This window comes from Scyliorhinus torazame, chromosome 4 (genome assembly GCF_047496885.1).
Source record: "Scyliorhinus torazame isolate Kashiwa2021f chromosome 4, sScyTor2.1, whole genome shotgun sequence".
In the NCBI taxonomy this organism is placed as follows: domain Eukaryota; kingdom Metazoa; phylum Chordata; class Chondrichthyes; order Carcharhiniformes; family Scyliorhinidae; genus Scyliorhinus; species Scyliorhinus torazame.
In genome coordinates, this window is record NC_092710.1 from 180,404,330 (window position 1) to 180,416,483 (window position 12,154).

General features: G+C 46.8%; 1 protein-coding gene across 12 annotated transcripts in view; it reads left to right on the forward strand.

The window, feature by feature from the left end:
* The window catches only part of otofa (otoferlin a), a 532,520-nt gene that overhangs the window by 459,037 nt on the left and 61,329 nt on the right, over positions 1–12,154 (forward strand). For 8 of the 12 annotated variants that reach the window (XM_072498920.1, XM_072498923.1, XM_072498922.1 and 5 more), the window contains 5 exons: positions 483–625; positions 2,184–2,318; positions 8,006–8,143; positions 9,093–9,220; positions 10,303–10,473. In XM_072498920.1, coding sequence (XP_072355021.1) covers positions 483–625; positions 2,184–2,318; positions 8,006–8,143; positions 9,093–9,220; positions 10,303–10,473 — 715 coding nt within the window. The remainder of the gene's footprint in view (positions 1–482; positions 626–2,183; positions 2,319–8,005; positions 8,144–9,092; positions 9,221–10,302; positions 10,474–12,154) is intronic. The other 4 variants (XM_072498930.1, XM_072498925.1, XM_072498926.1 and 1 more) reach the window with 1 other exon arrangement.

Consider the following 12,154-nt stretch of genomic DNA (forward strand, 5'->3'; position numbering starts at 1 on the left):
GGCATCTTGCAGATGTCATACACTGTTGCCACTGTGCATCAGTGGTGGAGAGACTGAATGTTTCAGGTGGTGCCAATCAAGTGGGCTGTTTTGTGCTGGTTGATGTTAAGCTTGTTAAGACTTGGAGTTGCCCTCGTCCAGGCAAGTACGGCATTCTATCACACTCCTGACTTGTGCTTTGTAGATGGGTAATTAGGAGGTGAGTTAGTTGTTGCAGAATTCCCAGCCTCTTCAGAGTCTCATTGTTCCCTTCTACGGATTGTTTGTTCATTGAACGTTCCATATCATTATAGTCTGTTTGTCCTTTTAGAATCAGTAGTTTTCCATTGTGGTCTGTTTGCCCTTTTAGGGTCGGTAGCTTACTTTAGAATGTAGCTCCCTACATGGTGGTTTCCTTCCTAGTCTAGAAAACACCAAGGTGTCAACTTTCATGTCTTTCATGTTTGAGTGTTTTGTGTCCATCCTCCCTCCTCTACATTCAGATCTCAAAATTGATGACTCTCCTATGAAAGGCACAAAGCAGTCCAAGAGTAAAGACAAGGCCAAAGCACAGGAGAAAGAGAAGAAGAAAAAGCAGCTTGAAGTGATTGAAAAGAAGGAGAAGGTTAAAATTGATGAATTACAGGTAAATGGATGTAAAAGGTTATTGAAATATGTTCTGCTCAAGTTGTTGCTCTGAAAATTTTGAATGATTGTTCCTGGAAGTTGCACAGACAGTTATTGGGCGGAATTCTCCCCCCCCCCCCCCGCCGGGTGGGAGAATTGCCCGGGTGCCGCGCGAGTCCCGCCACGCCATCCCGACGCCCGCACGCGATTCTCCCACCCCCCACCCAAACCGGCACGGCTCGAATCACGGCTGGCTGCTGGGAGAATCGCCACTTGCCGTTGGTAGTGGGCAAGCGGTGATTCTCCGGCCCGAATGGGCCGAGCGGCCTGCCCAACGCGACAGGTTCCCGCCGGCGCCATCCACATCTGGTCGCTGCCAGTGGGAAAAGCTGGGGGGGGGGGCCTGTGGGGGGGCGAGGGGGGTTCCTGCACCGGGGGTGGGCTCAAAAGGGGTCTGGCACGCGATCGGTGCCCACCAATCGGTGGGCCGGCCTCTGAAGGAGGACCTCCTTTCCTCCGCTGCCCCACAAGATCCATCCGCCATCTTCTTGCAGGGCAGCCGCGGGGAGGACGGCAACTGCGCATGCTTTTACGCGGCGCCAAGGCCCGGCACGCATAAATGACGCGGTGCCGCTCCTAGCCCCCCCGGGGCGGGAGAATAGGGGGCTGGGAACGGCTTCCGTCGCCGGAGTGCAACACTCCGTTTTTCATTCCGGCTTCGGGACTTAATCTCCCGATGGGAGAATTGCGCCCAATGTTTTCCTGCGAGGAATGAATGAATGAATCCGACTCTATCTGATCTGTTGTTAATCAATAGCCGAACTGTTAAATGCAGTATTGAACTAAGCCATGAATACCAGAGAGAATCTAGATTTGGTTTGCACTTAAAGCCGGTAGATTTCAGCCATGATAGTCAAAAGTTTTATAAATGTCCTCTGTACCCTTAGGCTACGAAACCTGAATTTCCACGACTGGATGGTTCCAGTAGTAATGAACATTGGGTCAGGGCAGGATTGGACACATTTGTGATGCTCCTATGGATAAATAACAGGCCTTTTTAGAATAGTCTGTTCATGACTACTTTAGTCCGGCCCTCTACCTGCCAATTGCCCAATATGCACCTCAAACTAAAATGGGCCATTTTGTCTGTCAAAGTGACCTAAAGGTACCCAGTTGCATTTCTAGAGCTATTAACATTGAAGATAATTTTTCCAACACACAGTAGTGTAATACAGGATTTCTCATTCTGTATGTAAGCACCCCAGGGCAAAAGTTGCTGAAATATTATGCAGTTATTTTAATGGAACTTTTGAACTTATTTGAATGAAAAGGTAAATAACTCCTGAATACTGAATTTTCAAAACTATCAACACACATCAATGGTATACAAATAATGAGTAGCCTATTAGGTATTATGCACATCCCTCAAGCATTTCATATTCAAGGCAAGAAGGACTATTAGAAACTTTAGAACACCCCATGAAAAGCAATTAATCTTTTACAAGGAAGGATGAGTTGGGGAAAAAAGACTTGCATATAAGGCCTTTCTTGGTTAACTATTCTATTTCAATTAACAGATTTATGACAAGGAATTAGAAGCTGAGTTTGGAAACTTTGAAGACTGGCTGCACACTTTTAATCTCTATCGAGGCAAAATTGGAGATGATGATGACAGCTCTGCAGATGAAGAAAGAATTGCAGGGAGATTTAAAGTGAGTACTTCACTCTTAAGGACATGAGTTTAAACATCCTTGCACAAGGTAAACATTAATTGTCCCAATGTATTGATCCAAGGGATTTATTAGAAAAATGGCAGTTAGGAAAACATCAAAATACTTGAACAATGCTAAGTATTCAAATTTAATTCAGAGCGCTGAAGTTCAAATTCAAATCTTAACATCAGGCTTTTTCAACTAGATCAGCACCAATCAGCTGAAGTTTGCACCATAAAAAAATTAAACATTTTTTTTCAGCCATTGGAAGCCGGAAACCATAAAGCTGAACCTTATGCATAGGTTTATTCAATATCAAGGTTCTCTTAAAAAAAAAAGCTGGAATTAAAAATAACTGTTTCACATTGCCATAGATTGTGACATATAACTCAGCCGGTGTATAAGACAATACCATTTTTTGGTGTCAAAAATTCATGCTTTTGCATGTACTCAGTGTATTAGTCAACTCCCCTTTTCAACTACAAAATGTTATCCTCACATTAGTAATTAGCCTCAGTTTTTTACCTCAGAAGTTTATGTTTAATATGGAATCAAAGAGGTGTTGCGGGCTGTGTAGTGAAAATGTGTGTAGAAATTTGAGACACACCACAGGCAGCAAGGCAAGTGACGAACAGGAATGAATCCTCCAGCAAAAGGAATGAAGCACAAGCTGCTTTCAAGCTAAAAGTTGTCATGTTTGCTACTCGTCAAATAACGTTCTGCAAACAGCAGAAAGAATGAGGCGTGGGTGAAAGAACCGGAAATGGAATGGGTGAGGATGGAGGAGAGCTCCTGTACAAGGACAACCCTCCGAGCCCTCATCACGGCAGCACTCCCATCCCCGCCAGTCAAGCACTCAACAAGCCCAGTGGTGGTAGCCACACTCTGAATCTGGAATCAAATGAGACAGCACTTTGGCCTATCCGAAATGTCCTCGATGGCCCCCATCTGCGGCAAGCTCAGGTTCTTGCCAGCCAGGATGGACGCCACATTTAAGAGGTGGAGACGGGACCGGGGGATGTTGACTGTCCGGGACTTCTATATAGAGGACAGACTAGTGACGTTAGAGAAGCTGACAGAAAAAACAGAACTACCCAACGGGAACAAACTTCGACACCTACAATTAAAGAACTTTCTCCGCAAGGAAACGACATCGTACACACGGAACCCCGAGACATTCAATGTTAGAGGAACTGTTGGACGCAGGTAATCTAGAAAGGGGAACTGCGGGGACCTAGATGGACTGATTCCCTTTAAATAAGGCTGCTGAGGAGAGGACTACTTCCTGCTGCTGAATGCATATTCAGTTGTATACGGTTAAATGCAGGAGTGTTGAGTTTGAAAATGGCATGACAAGAGTCAAATCAGCTTACATTCTACCTGGTGCCAAAATCTGCCTAACTGCACATGTTCAGTGCACAGACCCAGCATCTGCACTCATGATCTATCCAAAACAGCATTAGGCACAGCTCTAACCAGAAGTATATGCATTCAGTACGGCTCCTTTGGCAGCACCTTCCAAACTCATAACTTCTACCACATAGAAGGACAAGGCAGCCGATGGACGAGAACATTATCACCGTTAGGTTCCTCTCCTGGTTAACATACCATATTAACTTGGAACTAATTCATCATTCCTTCACTGTTATTGGGTCAAAAACCTGGAACTTCCTCCCTAACTACACTACTGTGGATATACCTGCACCACACTGACTGCAGCGGTTCAAGAAGACAGCTCACCACCAACTTCTCAAGGATAAGTTTGGATGGAAACAAATGCTGGCCAATCCAGTGATGCCACAAATCTGTGAAATAATTTTGGGGGGGTGGGGGCAGCACGGTAGCGCAATGGTTAGCACTGCTGTCTCACGGCACCGAGGTCCCAGGTTCGATCCCGGCCCTGGGTCACTGTCCGTGTGGACTTTGCACATTCTCCCCGTGTTTGCGTGGGTTTCGCCCCCACAGCCCAAAGATGTACAAGGTCGGTGGATTGGCCACGCTAAATTGCCCCTGAATGGGAAAAATGAATCGGTTACTCCAAATTTATTTTTTTTAAATAAAGATAATAGGATAAAAAAAGAAATAATTTTTTTAAAGCTGTCATATGCGATTCTCCAGCTTCGTTGCGCTCTCGCTCAAGCGTAACAAGGCCGGTGAATACCAGGAGAGGCCAATAACGAGTTTCGCCCCAGGCGCCAAACAGTTTGCGATGCACCAGGACGACTCCCACAGGTGAAATCGGGATCTCGTCGTAGTGTGGTTAGAAACCAATTAACACCACTTAAGCCCCATTTCAATACAATCAACGAGAGCCACCCCATATCCAGTGGCCTCCCCAGCAAGTGTTCAGGCTGGCGCCAATTAGTACTCCTTTTGAAAAATGTGAATCTGGTGGAAGGGTTTACGTGGGGATGCTGGGATTGCCATCCCAGTGCTCGGTGGGAGTGGGCAGCTCGGATGGGGGACCCTCTGCAGGGGTGCGCCACCGTGGGGAGATGGGAGTGGGTCACTGGGCGGGTCATCCAAGGTGGCAACCGCTCATGGCACCACCATGCCAAACTGGGTCATGTGTACCCGTTTTGGGGGCATCCCTTGTCCCTGCCTCTCTGCCCCACCAATCACTCATAACCCCACTGACGGTTGAGGCCTCTGGCCATGCAGCTGAAGGCTATTGCTAATAGGGAATTGGCAATCGTGGTTAAGTGAGCACTTCACACATGCCAAGTGGATTCTCGTGGGTGGGCGGGCCATGTAACATGTGGGAGTCATTGCCTAGCATCCAAAACACACCACTGTGCTTGAATACTGCAGGAGGCAACACCACACAAGCAATACCCTAACACCCAGGAGATTGGACACAGCTCCAGGGTCATGTCCACGAATGCCACGGGGAGGGGGATGCCTGGAGAGATGGGCCAAGAGTCCAAGGGTCAGCCCACATTGCGGAAGAAAGTGAAAGAGGCACCATAATGGTTCTACAAAAAGGTGTTTAATGTGCTGTACAATGCCCCACTCCCGATGATGTGTCCGTCGTCCCCGCCCCCCCCCCCCCCCTGCCCTCGACCTCCACCCCCTCCCCGGTGCCTTCAGTGATCCTCAACGTGCCTGGCCATCCTAGCTCTACCACTATGTCTTGGTGTTTTCCCAGGATGCACATCAGAGGCGGAGGCAGCCAGCTGCTTACCTCGTCCCGTGGTCATCGACGCCCCTGGCGGGCGTTCTCTGGGGGCTCTGGGGCCAGAGGGTTCCGGCTCACTTGTCGTCAGCATATCCACAGCCATTCTGCCCTGTCCCATGTGCTGACCTCGAGGCACAGTTTCACCAGAGGGATGGCACTCGGGGGAGCTGGTGCCCACCGTCGCCACTCCATGTGACAGGTCAGTCCTGGCATTCAGCGTCCACCCCTCCTGATTGGTGCCCATAGGGCCCTGGGGTTCAACTTCGGATGGAGCGGCAGCTGGTTCGAGCCCCAGCTCCCCTGCATCATCTGGCTCTGCCAGCCCCGGCGGTTCCCCTTGGTCCGCACCATCGTGCCGACGCCCTCAGCGATGCTCCTCAGTGACTGGGATATACTCTACAGGGCCTCGGCAATGCCCACCTACAACTGGGACCAGCTCCACCGCGCCTCGGCCATTCCCATCTAAGAGCGGGACATGTTCCGCAGCACCTGATCAAGGTTGGCCTAGTGCTGGGTGACATCCCTCAGCGAGTCGGGCATTCTGCCGAGACCCTCAGCCATGTCCGTCACCAACTGCGCGATGTCTTGGACACCTCCAGTAATGGTGCTGGTGTTATGCACCAGGCTCTCTACTGCGGTCACCACCCTAGCAGTGTTGGCCTCGGTGCCACTCATTGCCATCTCCTGTTCCCGTAGCCTTTGGGACTCCTCCAAGCTGCTTTGAATCTGCTGGAGCGACACTGACATCTCCCTCTGAATGTCCCAGCTGCTCTGTATCATCTCCATCAGCTCAGCATCAGGCTGAGGCTCAGCTGGGTCCTGGGATCCAGCAGACATCCGACTGCTTGCTCGCCTGCTGGTTCCTGCCTCACACTGATGTGCATCATCAGCGGTATGATGCTCACCTGACTGTGGCCCAGAAGCCTGTCCATTAACATGTCCCACCGAGATGTGTGGATCTGCACTGTTGGAGGGTGCGGATGACAGCTGTTCCACGACCACAGTGGCATCCTTGGAGCTCTCCTCCGAGATGTTCTCCTTTGGGTCAGGAGAGGGGGCTGCCCAGGATGGGCCGGCGCCGTTGACTGGAGGACCTGCGGGAGAATGGACATGTGATCAGTCGGAGGGATGGATCATCCCAGGCAGCACTGGCTGCCTTGTGGGTCAGTGTCCGGGATCCTACGTCGAACATGACATTCTTCTAGGCCTGCATTGCGTCCAGGGGCCTCCCCAGGTCAATGTCCCCGAATCTTGGGGCTGGTCTCCTCAGCGCCATTGTTGCAAGCCGGCTGAGGTTGGTTGAGCAAGTGCAGCTTAAGTGTTGGTCGACCTTGTTAGCGGAGGGCTAGTGAACACATCCCGGCAAATCAGCTGGCGAGCCTTTATTTGTGGCGAAATGCCCGTGAGGTCTCGTTAAGTGGACCAATTAACATTGAATTGAGTTGCCGGCCTCGCTGGGCCAAGCACCAGGAAGCTCGCTACCACACTCAGAAAATTTTCCGGAGAATCGCGCCCAATATGTTTAAATAATTGGTTGCTCAGTTAGTTCAAAGGAAAATGAGAAATTGACAAGAGTGTGTCAGTCATTTGCTGATGTGAGACCATTTTCACTGGGGTATATTGAATTCATACAGGAGGAAGCTGTGAACAGCAAAATGTATAGAGACATTCTCTGTTTATAATGTTTTAAGATTATTCAATAACTAAAGAGAATAGAGCATGGCCGATATTCTCCGACCCGATCAAGAATCGCGCCACGCCGCCCCGACGCCACGTCAACGATTCTCCGGCGCCGATTTTGGGGCGCCCGCGGGATCGCCGCTGCGCCGGTCGGGGGCCGTTGAAAGCGCCCCCCCCCCAGCGATTCTCCGGGCCTCTACGGGCCGAGTGCCCGCCGACTTCGGCCGAGTCCCGCAGGCGTGGGTTACATATGGTCCCACCCAGTGGGTCCTCAAAGTTCTGTCTGCGGGGGCCGTCCTGGTGGGTGGGCGGGCTAGTTCCGTGGGGATCTATGTTCCTCCACCGGGTCCCTGTAGGGCTCCGCCATATTGCCCGGGGGCCGGCGTGGAGACGGGAACCCACGCGCATGCGTAAACTCGCTCCAGCCATGGCGAGCATGCGTGAACTTGCGCCGGCCGTGGCGCGCCGTCTTTCGGGCGCCGGAACTGCGCACACCACTCCGGTGCCATACTAGCCCCCTAGGAAGGGGTGGATAGCTGCCGGTTGAGGCCCGTTGAAGCCGGAGTTGCTCGCGCCACTTTTCACGCCGGCGTCAGAACTGGAGAATCCCGGCCCATATTTTACATACAAAGATTATCCTTTTGGTCAGCCTCTGCAAATAAAATAGTTTAACAGAATCCAGCATCAAGTAACTAGACTTGTGTTACCTCGATCAATTAAGTTGATGTAGATTTAAATACATTAATTGACTTGCATGACTACTGATTCTAATTTTTTTTAAATTTTGTTTTATCTTATCAATTCTTTTGTTTTCAAAAATACAATGCAGGGCTCCGTCTGTGTATACAAAGTACCTCTACCAGATGATGTCGCTCGAGAAGCAGGTTATGAACCCACATTTGGAATGTTTCAGGGAATTCCGAACAATGATCTTGTCAATGTTTTAGTCAGAGTTTATGTAGTAAGGGTAAGTGGTTACCAATTGAGTCAAAGGAGGTCCTGGGTTTCCTTTTTATAGATATTTATTTTAGCCATAACATTTGAATAGATTCTGCTTATCATCCAAAATGGTTATTTCTTTCAAACATTACTCAATATTTTTTCTTTTTTTAATTGATTCATTGAATTAAATTAACTAACGTTAAACAGTGAACTAGATAGCACCCACCTACAGCACTGGCAACAATATCAGTTTTGCTGATTCTACAGAAATTCATGTTTCCACCCCAAGTGCTAATCCCAACTTTGTTAAGCATTGTGGGGTGAGAGATATAGTTCACAAGATGTTTTTTACCCTGAACCTCAATGGTGGCCCAGTAACACAACTATTTTAATCCCAGGGCTCCAGGCCACTCCTATTCATGAACCCTCAATAAGAAAGTTGGACATAATCTGACTAATGAATGAATTGTAATGTTATACAAGGAAAAAGTTACAATGGTTCCTTCACTGAAAACCCAGATATTTGTTCACAAAACATTTTATATTGAAGTGATAAGCGGGCAGAATGTTCATGGACTGTCCCCAGTCTCCTGCCCTAACTTCAAAGGAAGATCAGTAAAATCTCTACAGGACCAGTTATTTACACCCTTTTGTTTCAGATTTCCACCTAAGCTACAATGGGCAATTGGGAAAGACCCTCTGGACATTTCAAATAAATTTCTTTTACAACTATAGGCTATCAATTTAATTATGTGGCAACATTTGATTAAATACTAAATATTATTTATTCATCTAAAATTGAGTTAATAAGCACCAATAGCTGCAGCAGAATCACCAAATCAATATCCCTAATTTCTTGTTTCCTTTGAATTACAGTGCTTACGGTCATTTGTTTTAATTCTTTGTCATTCATCAAATTTCAGCGAGCTAATCTGACGATTCTTGTTTTTGTTTTGCCTTACCTGTCCATTTAGGCCACAGAGTTGCACCCAGCTGACATCAATGGCAAAGCAGATCCGTACATCGTCATTAAATTAGGCAAGACAGAAATCAAAGACAAGGAGAACTACATCTCCAAGCAACTCAATCCTGTCTTTGGCAAGTAAGTCCTGTTGAAGAGTCCACAAAATACAGAGATAGATTTTCAGTGTTCAAGATAACAAGACCATAAACCTATTCTTGAGAAGTTAGGTACTTTGTCACACAGAGCATCCGATGCTGTCACATCATTAAGAAATCATTGATATTTGAGTGGGATGTTTTGGAGAGTTCTGTCAAAGAGCCAGCAGAGAAATAATGGGCCAAATAGCCTCTTCCTATGCTAGGTGATTCTGTGGCAATAAGCCAGCCATTAAAACTAGAACTTTCCAGGCAGCACGGTGGCACAGTGGTTAGCACTACATTCCCTTGATAACCCCAAGGGAACTTGCATCTGTTGAAATCAGGCACAAATTTTGTAATCAATTCAGGCTGTAAATTGGGTCGCTCCACTTGAAATTTAACTTCATTCAAGTCAGTGAATGTAAGTAAACTATGTTCATCATTGGCCAAAACATAACTCTGGCTCCCCCTATTGACATAACTGCAGAATGCCACTCCAGGTTTCCAGCCTTCACACTGGGTATCGCTAAAGAGATCAATGCTTTTCCCCGGGACGGAATTGTCTTACTCAATGTGGGACAGGGCCCTGGCAGAAGCTAAGTAGTAGGACAAAGTTCCACCTGACCACACTTCATACAGCAACATTCCAGAGTCTGAATGGATATTATGGAATGTGGTTACATGTGCACAGGGCAGCACGGTCGCACAATGGTTAGCACGGTGGCTTCACAGTGCCAGGGTCCCACATTCTATTCCCGGCTGGGTCACTGTCTGTGCGGAGTCTGTACGTTCTCCCCGTGTCTGCATGGGTTTCCTCCGGGTGCTCCAGTTTCCTCCCACTAGTCCCGAAAGATGTGCTGTTAGGTAATTTGGACATTCTGAATTCTCCCTCTGTGTACCCGAACAGGCGCCGGAATGTGGCGACTAGGGGCTTTTCACAGCAATTTAATTGCAACGTAAGCCTACTTGTGACAATAAAGATTATTATTGAAAGGATTTATTTTGTACCAGGCAGTTATCATCCAAAAATTGGAGCTCCGATAATCACTTGTTACTTCAGTGTGATTTTATCTGCTCAAACAGATCTTTTGATATCGAAGCCACATTTCCAATGGAGTCCATGCTGACAGTCGCTATATTTGACTGGGATTTAGTAGGTACAGATGATCTAATTGGAGAAACCAAACTAGACTTAGAAAACCGCTACTACAGCAAACACAGAGCAACGTGTGGCATTGCACAACAATATTCCCTGTGAGTAATTTAACATTTAATTTAATTTAATTAACATACATTTAAAATTACCTTTGGACAAATAACTGTTAATGTTCTTCCCTACTAAGCTCTCCTGGAGAGTAATGAGAGCAATCCAACAACAATAAGAAAAACAACAACGACAGCTTATATTTATATAGAAGCTTTAATGTAATAAAATGTCTCAAGGTGTTCACGAGAGCGTTATAGAACAAAACATGACACTGAGTTACATTAGCAGATATTAGATCAGATGGACGAATGCTTGGTCAAAGAGTTACGAGTGCCTTAAAGGAGGTAGCAAGCCTGAGAGATGTAGGAGGTTTGGGGCCTAGGTATCCAAAGACATGGCCGCCACGGTGAAGCAATTAAAAACAGGGACAGCTATCTTGGAAGGTTGTTGGTCTGAAGGAGATTACAGAGATAGGGAGGGGCAAGGCCTTGAAGTGATTTGAAAATAAGTATGATACAACGATAATACTTTGGTGTTCTCAGTGCACTGGTCTGCAAGTGCTGAGCCATCCAGAGACCAGGCTATTCTGGCAACGTGCAATGAGGCAAGATTCACTAATGACTTCATAGCAAAGATGCCCTTAGGTAAAGTGATCATAACATGGTTGAATTTTATATTCAGTCTGAGGGAGAGCACAGTGAGTTTAAGAGTTGTGTTTTAACCTTAAGTAACTTAAATTATTAAATGGAGAGAGAGCTGGCTAAAGTGAACTGGGAAATTAGGCTATAGGGTAGGTCAATAAATAGGTGCCACATGACCATAGGCTGCTTTCCCCTTTGAGGGAGAGAGCCGACTGGTGGTGATTTATCCTGAGGATCACCACACCTCAGGCGAGGGACAAGGTTGAAAAAGCGGGCCTTCATGAATATCCTCAGCCAGAATGGGAATTGAACCTGTGCTGCTGGCTTTACTCTGCACCATGTACCAGTTGTCAAGCAAAGTTAGTTAAACCGGTCCCCAAAGATAAGTTGTCACAGTCTCAGATGACCATGGGCTGCTTTTCCCTTTAAACCAGCTGTCAAACCAAGTGAGATAAACCAGCCCCTTCAATAGAGATGCAGCGGCATCATTAGGGAGATATTTCAGAACACTCAGCAGAGATAAATTCCAATGAGAGAGAAAGACTTGAGGGAAGGACACAGCATCCATGGACACAGCATCCATGGACAACTAAGGAAGTTAACGGTAGTATCAAATTGAACGAAAAAGCATACAATTTCACAAAGATTAAAAGGAGGTCAGAAGATTCGACATAATATAAAAAAGAGCAAAAAAATGACAAAAGATTAATAAAGGGAGAGAAATTAGAGTAAGGGAGAAAGCCAGATAGAAATATAAAAACAGATTGTAAAAGTGTCTACAGGTGTTAAAAAGTAAAGAATTACAGGTGAGTGCTGGTTCTTTAGAGAGTGAGGCTAAGGAATTAATAATGGGAAGTAAGGAAATGGCGGATGAATGGAACAGGTATTTTGTGTCTGCCTTCACTGTAGCAGATACAAATAACACCCCAGAAATAATTGTGAATCAAAAGGTGAAAGGGAGGGAGAAACCTAAAACAATTACAATCATCAGGGAAAATGTACTGAGAAAAGTATTAAAACTAAAAGCTGACAAGTCCCCAGGTCCTGATGGTCTTCATCCTAACAGCATAAAATAAGTGGTTGCTGA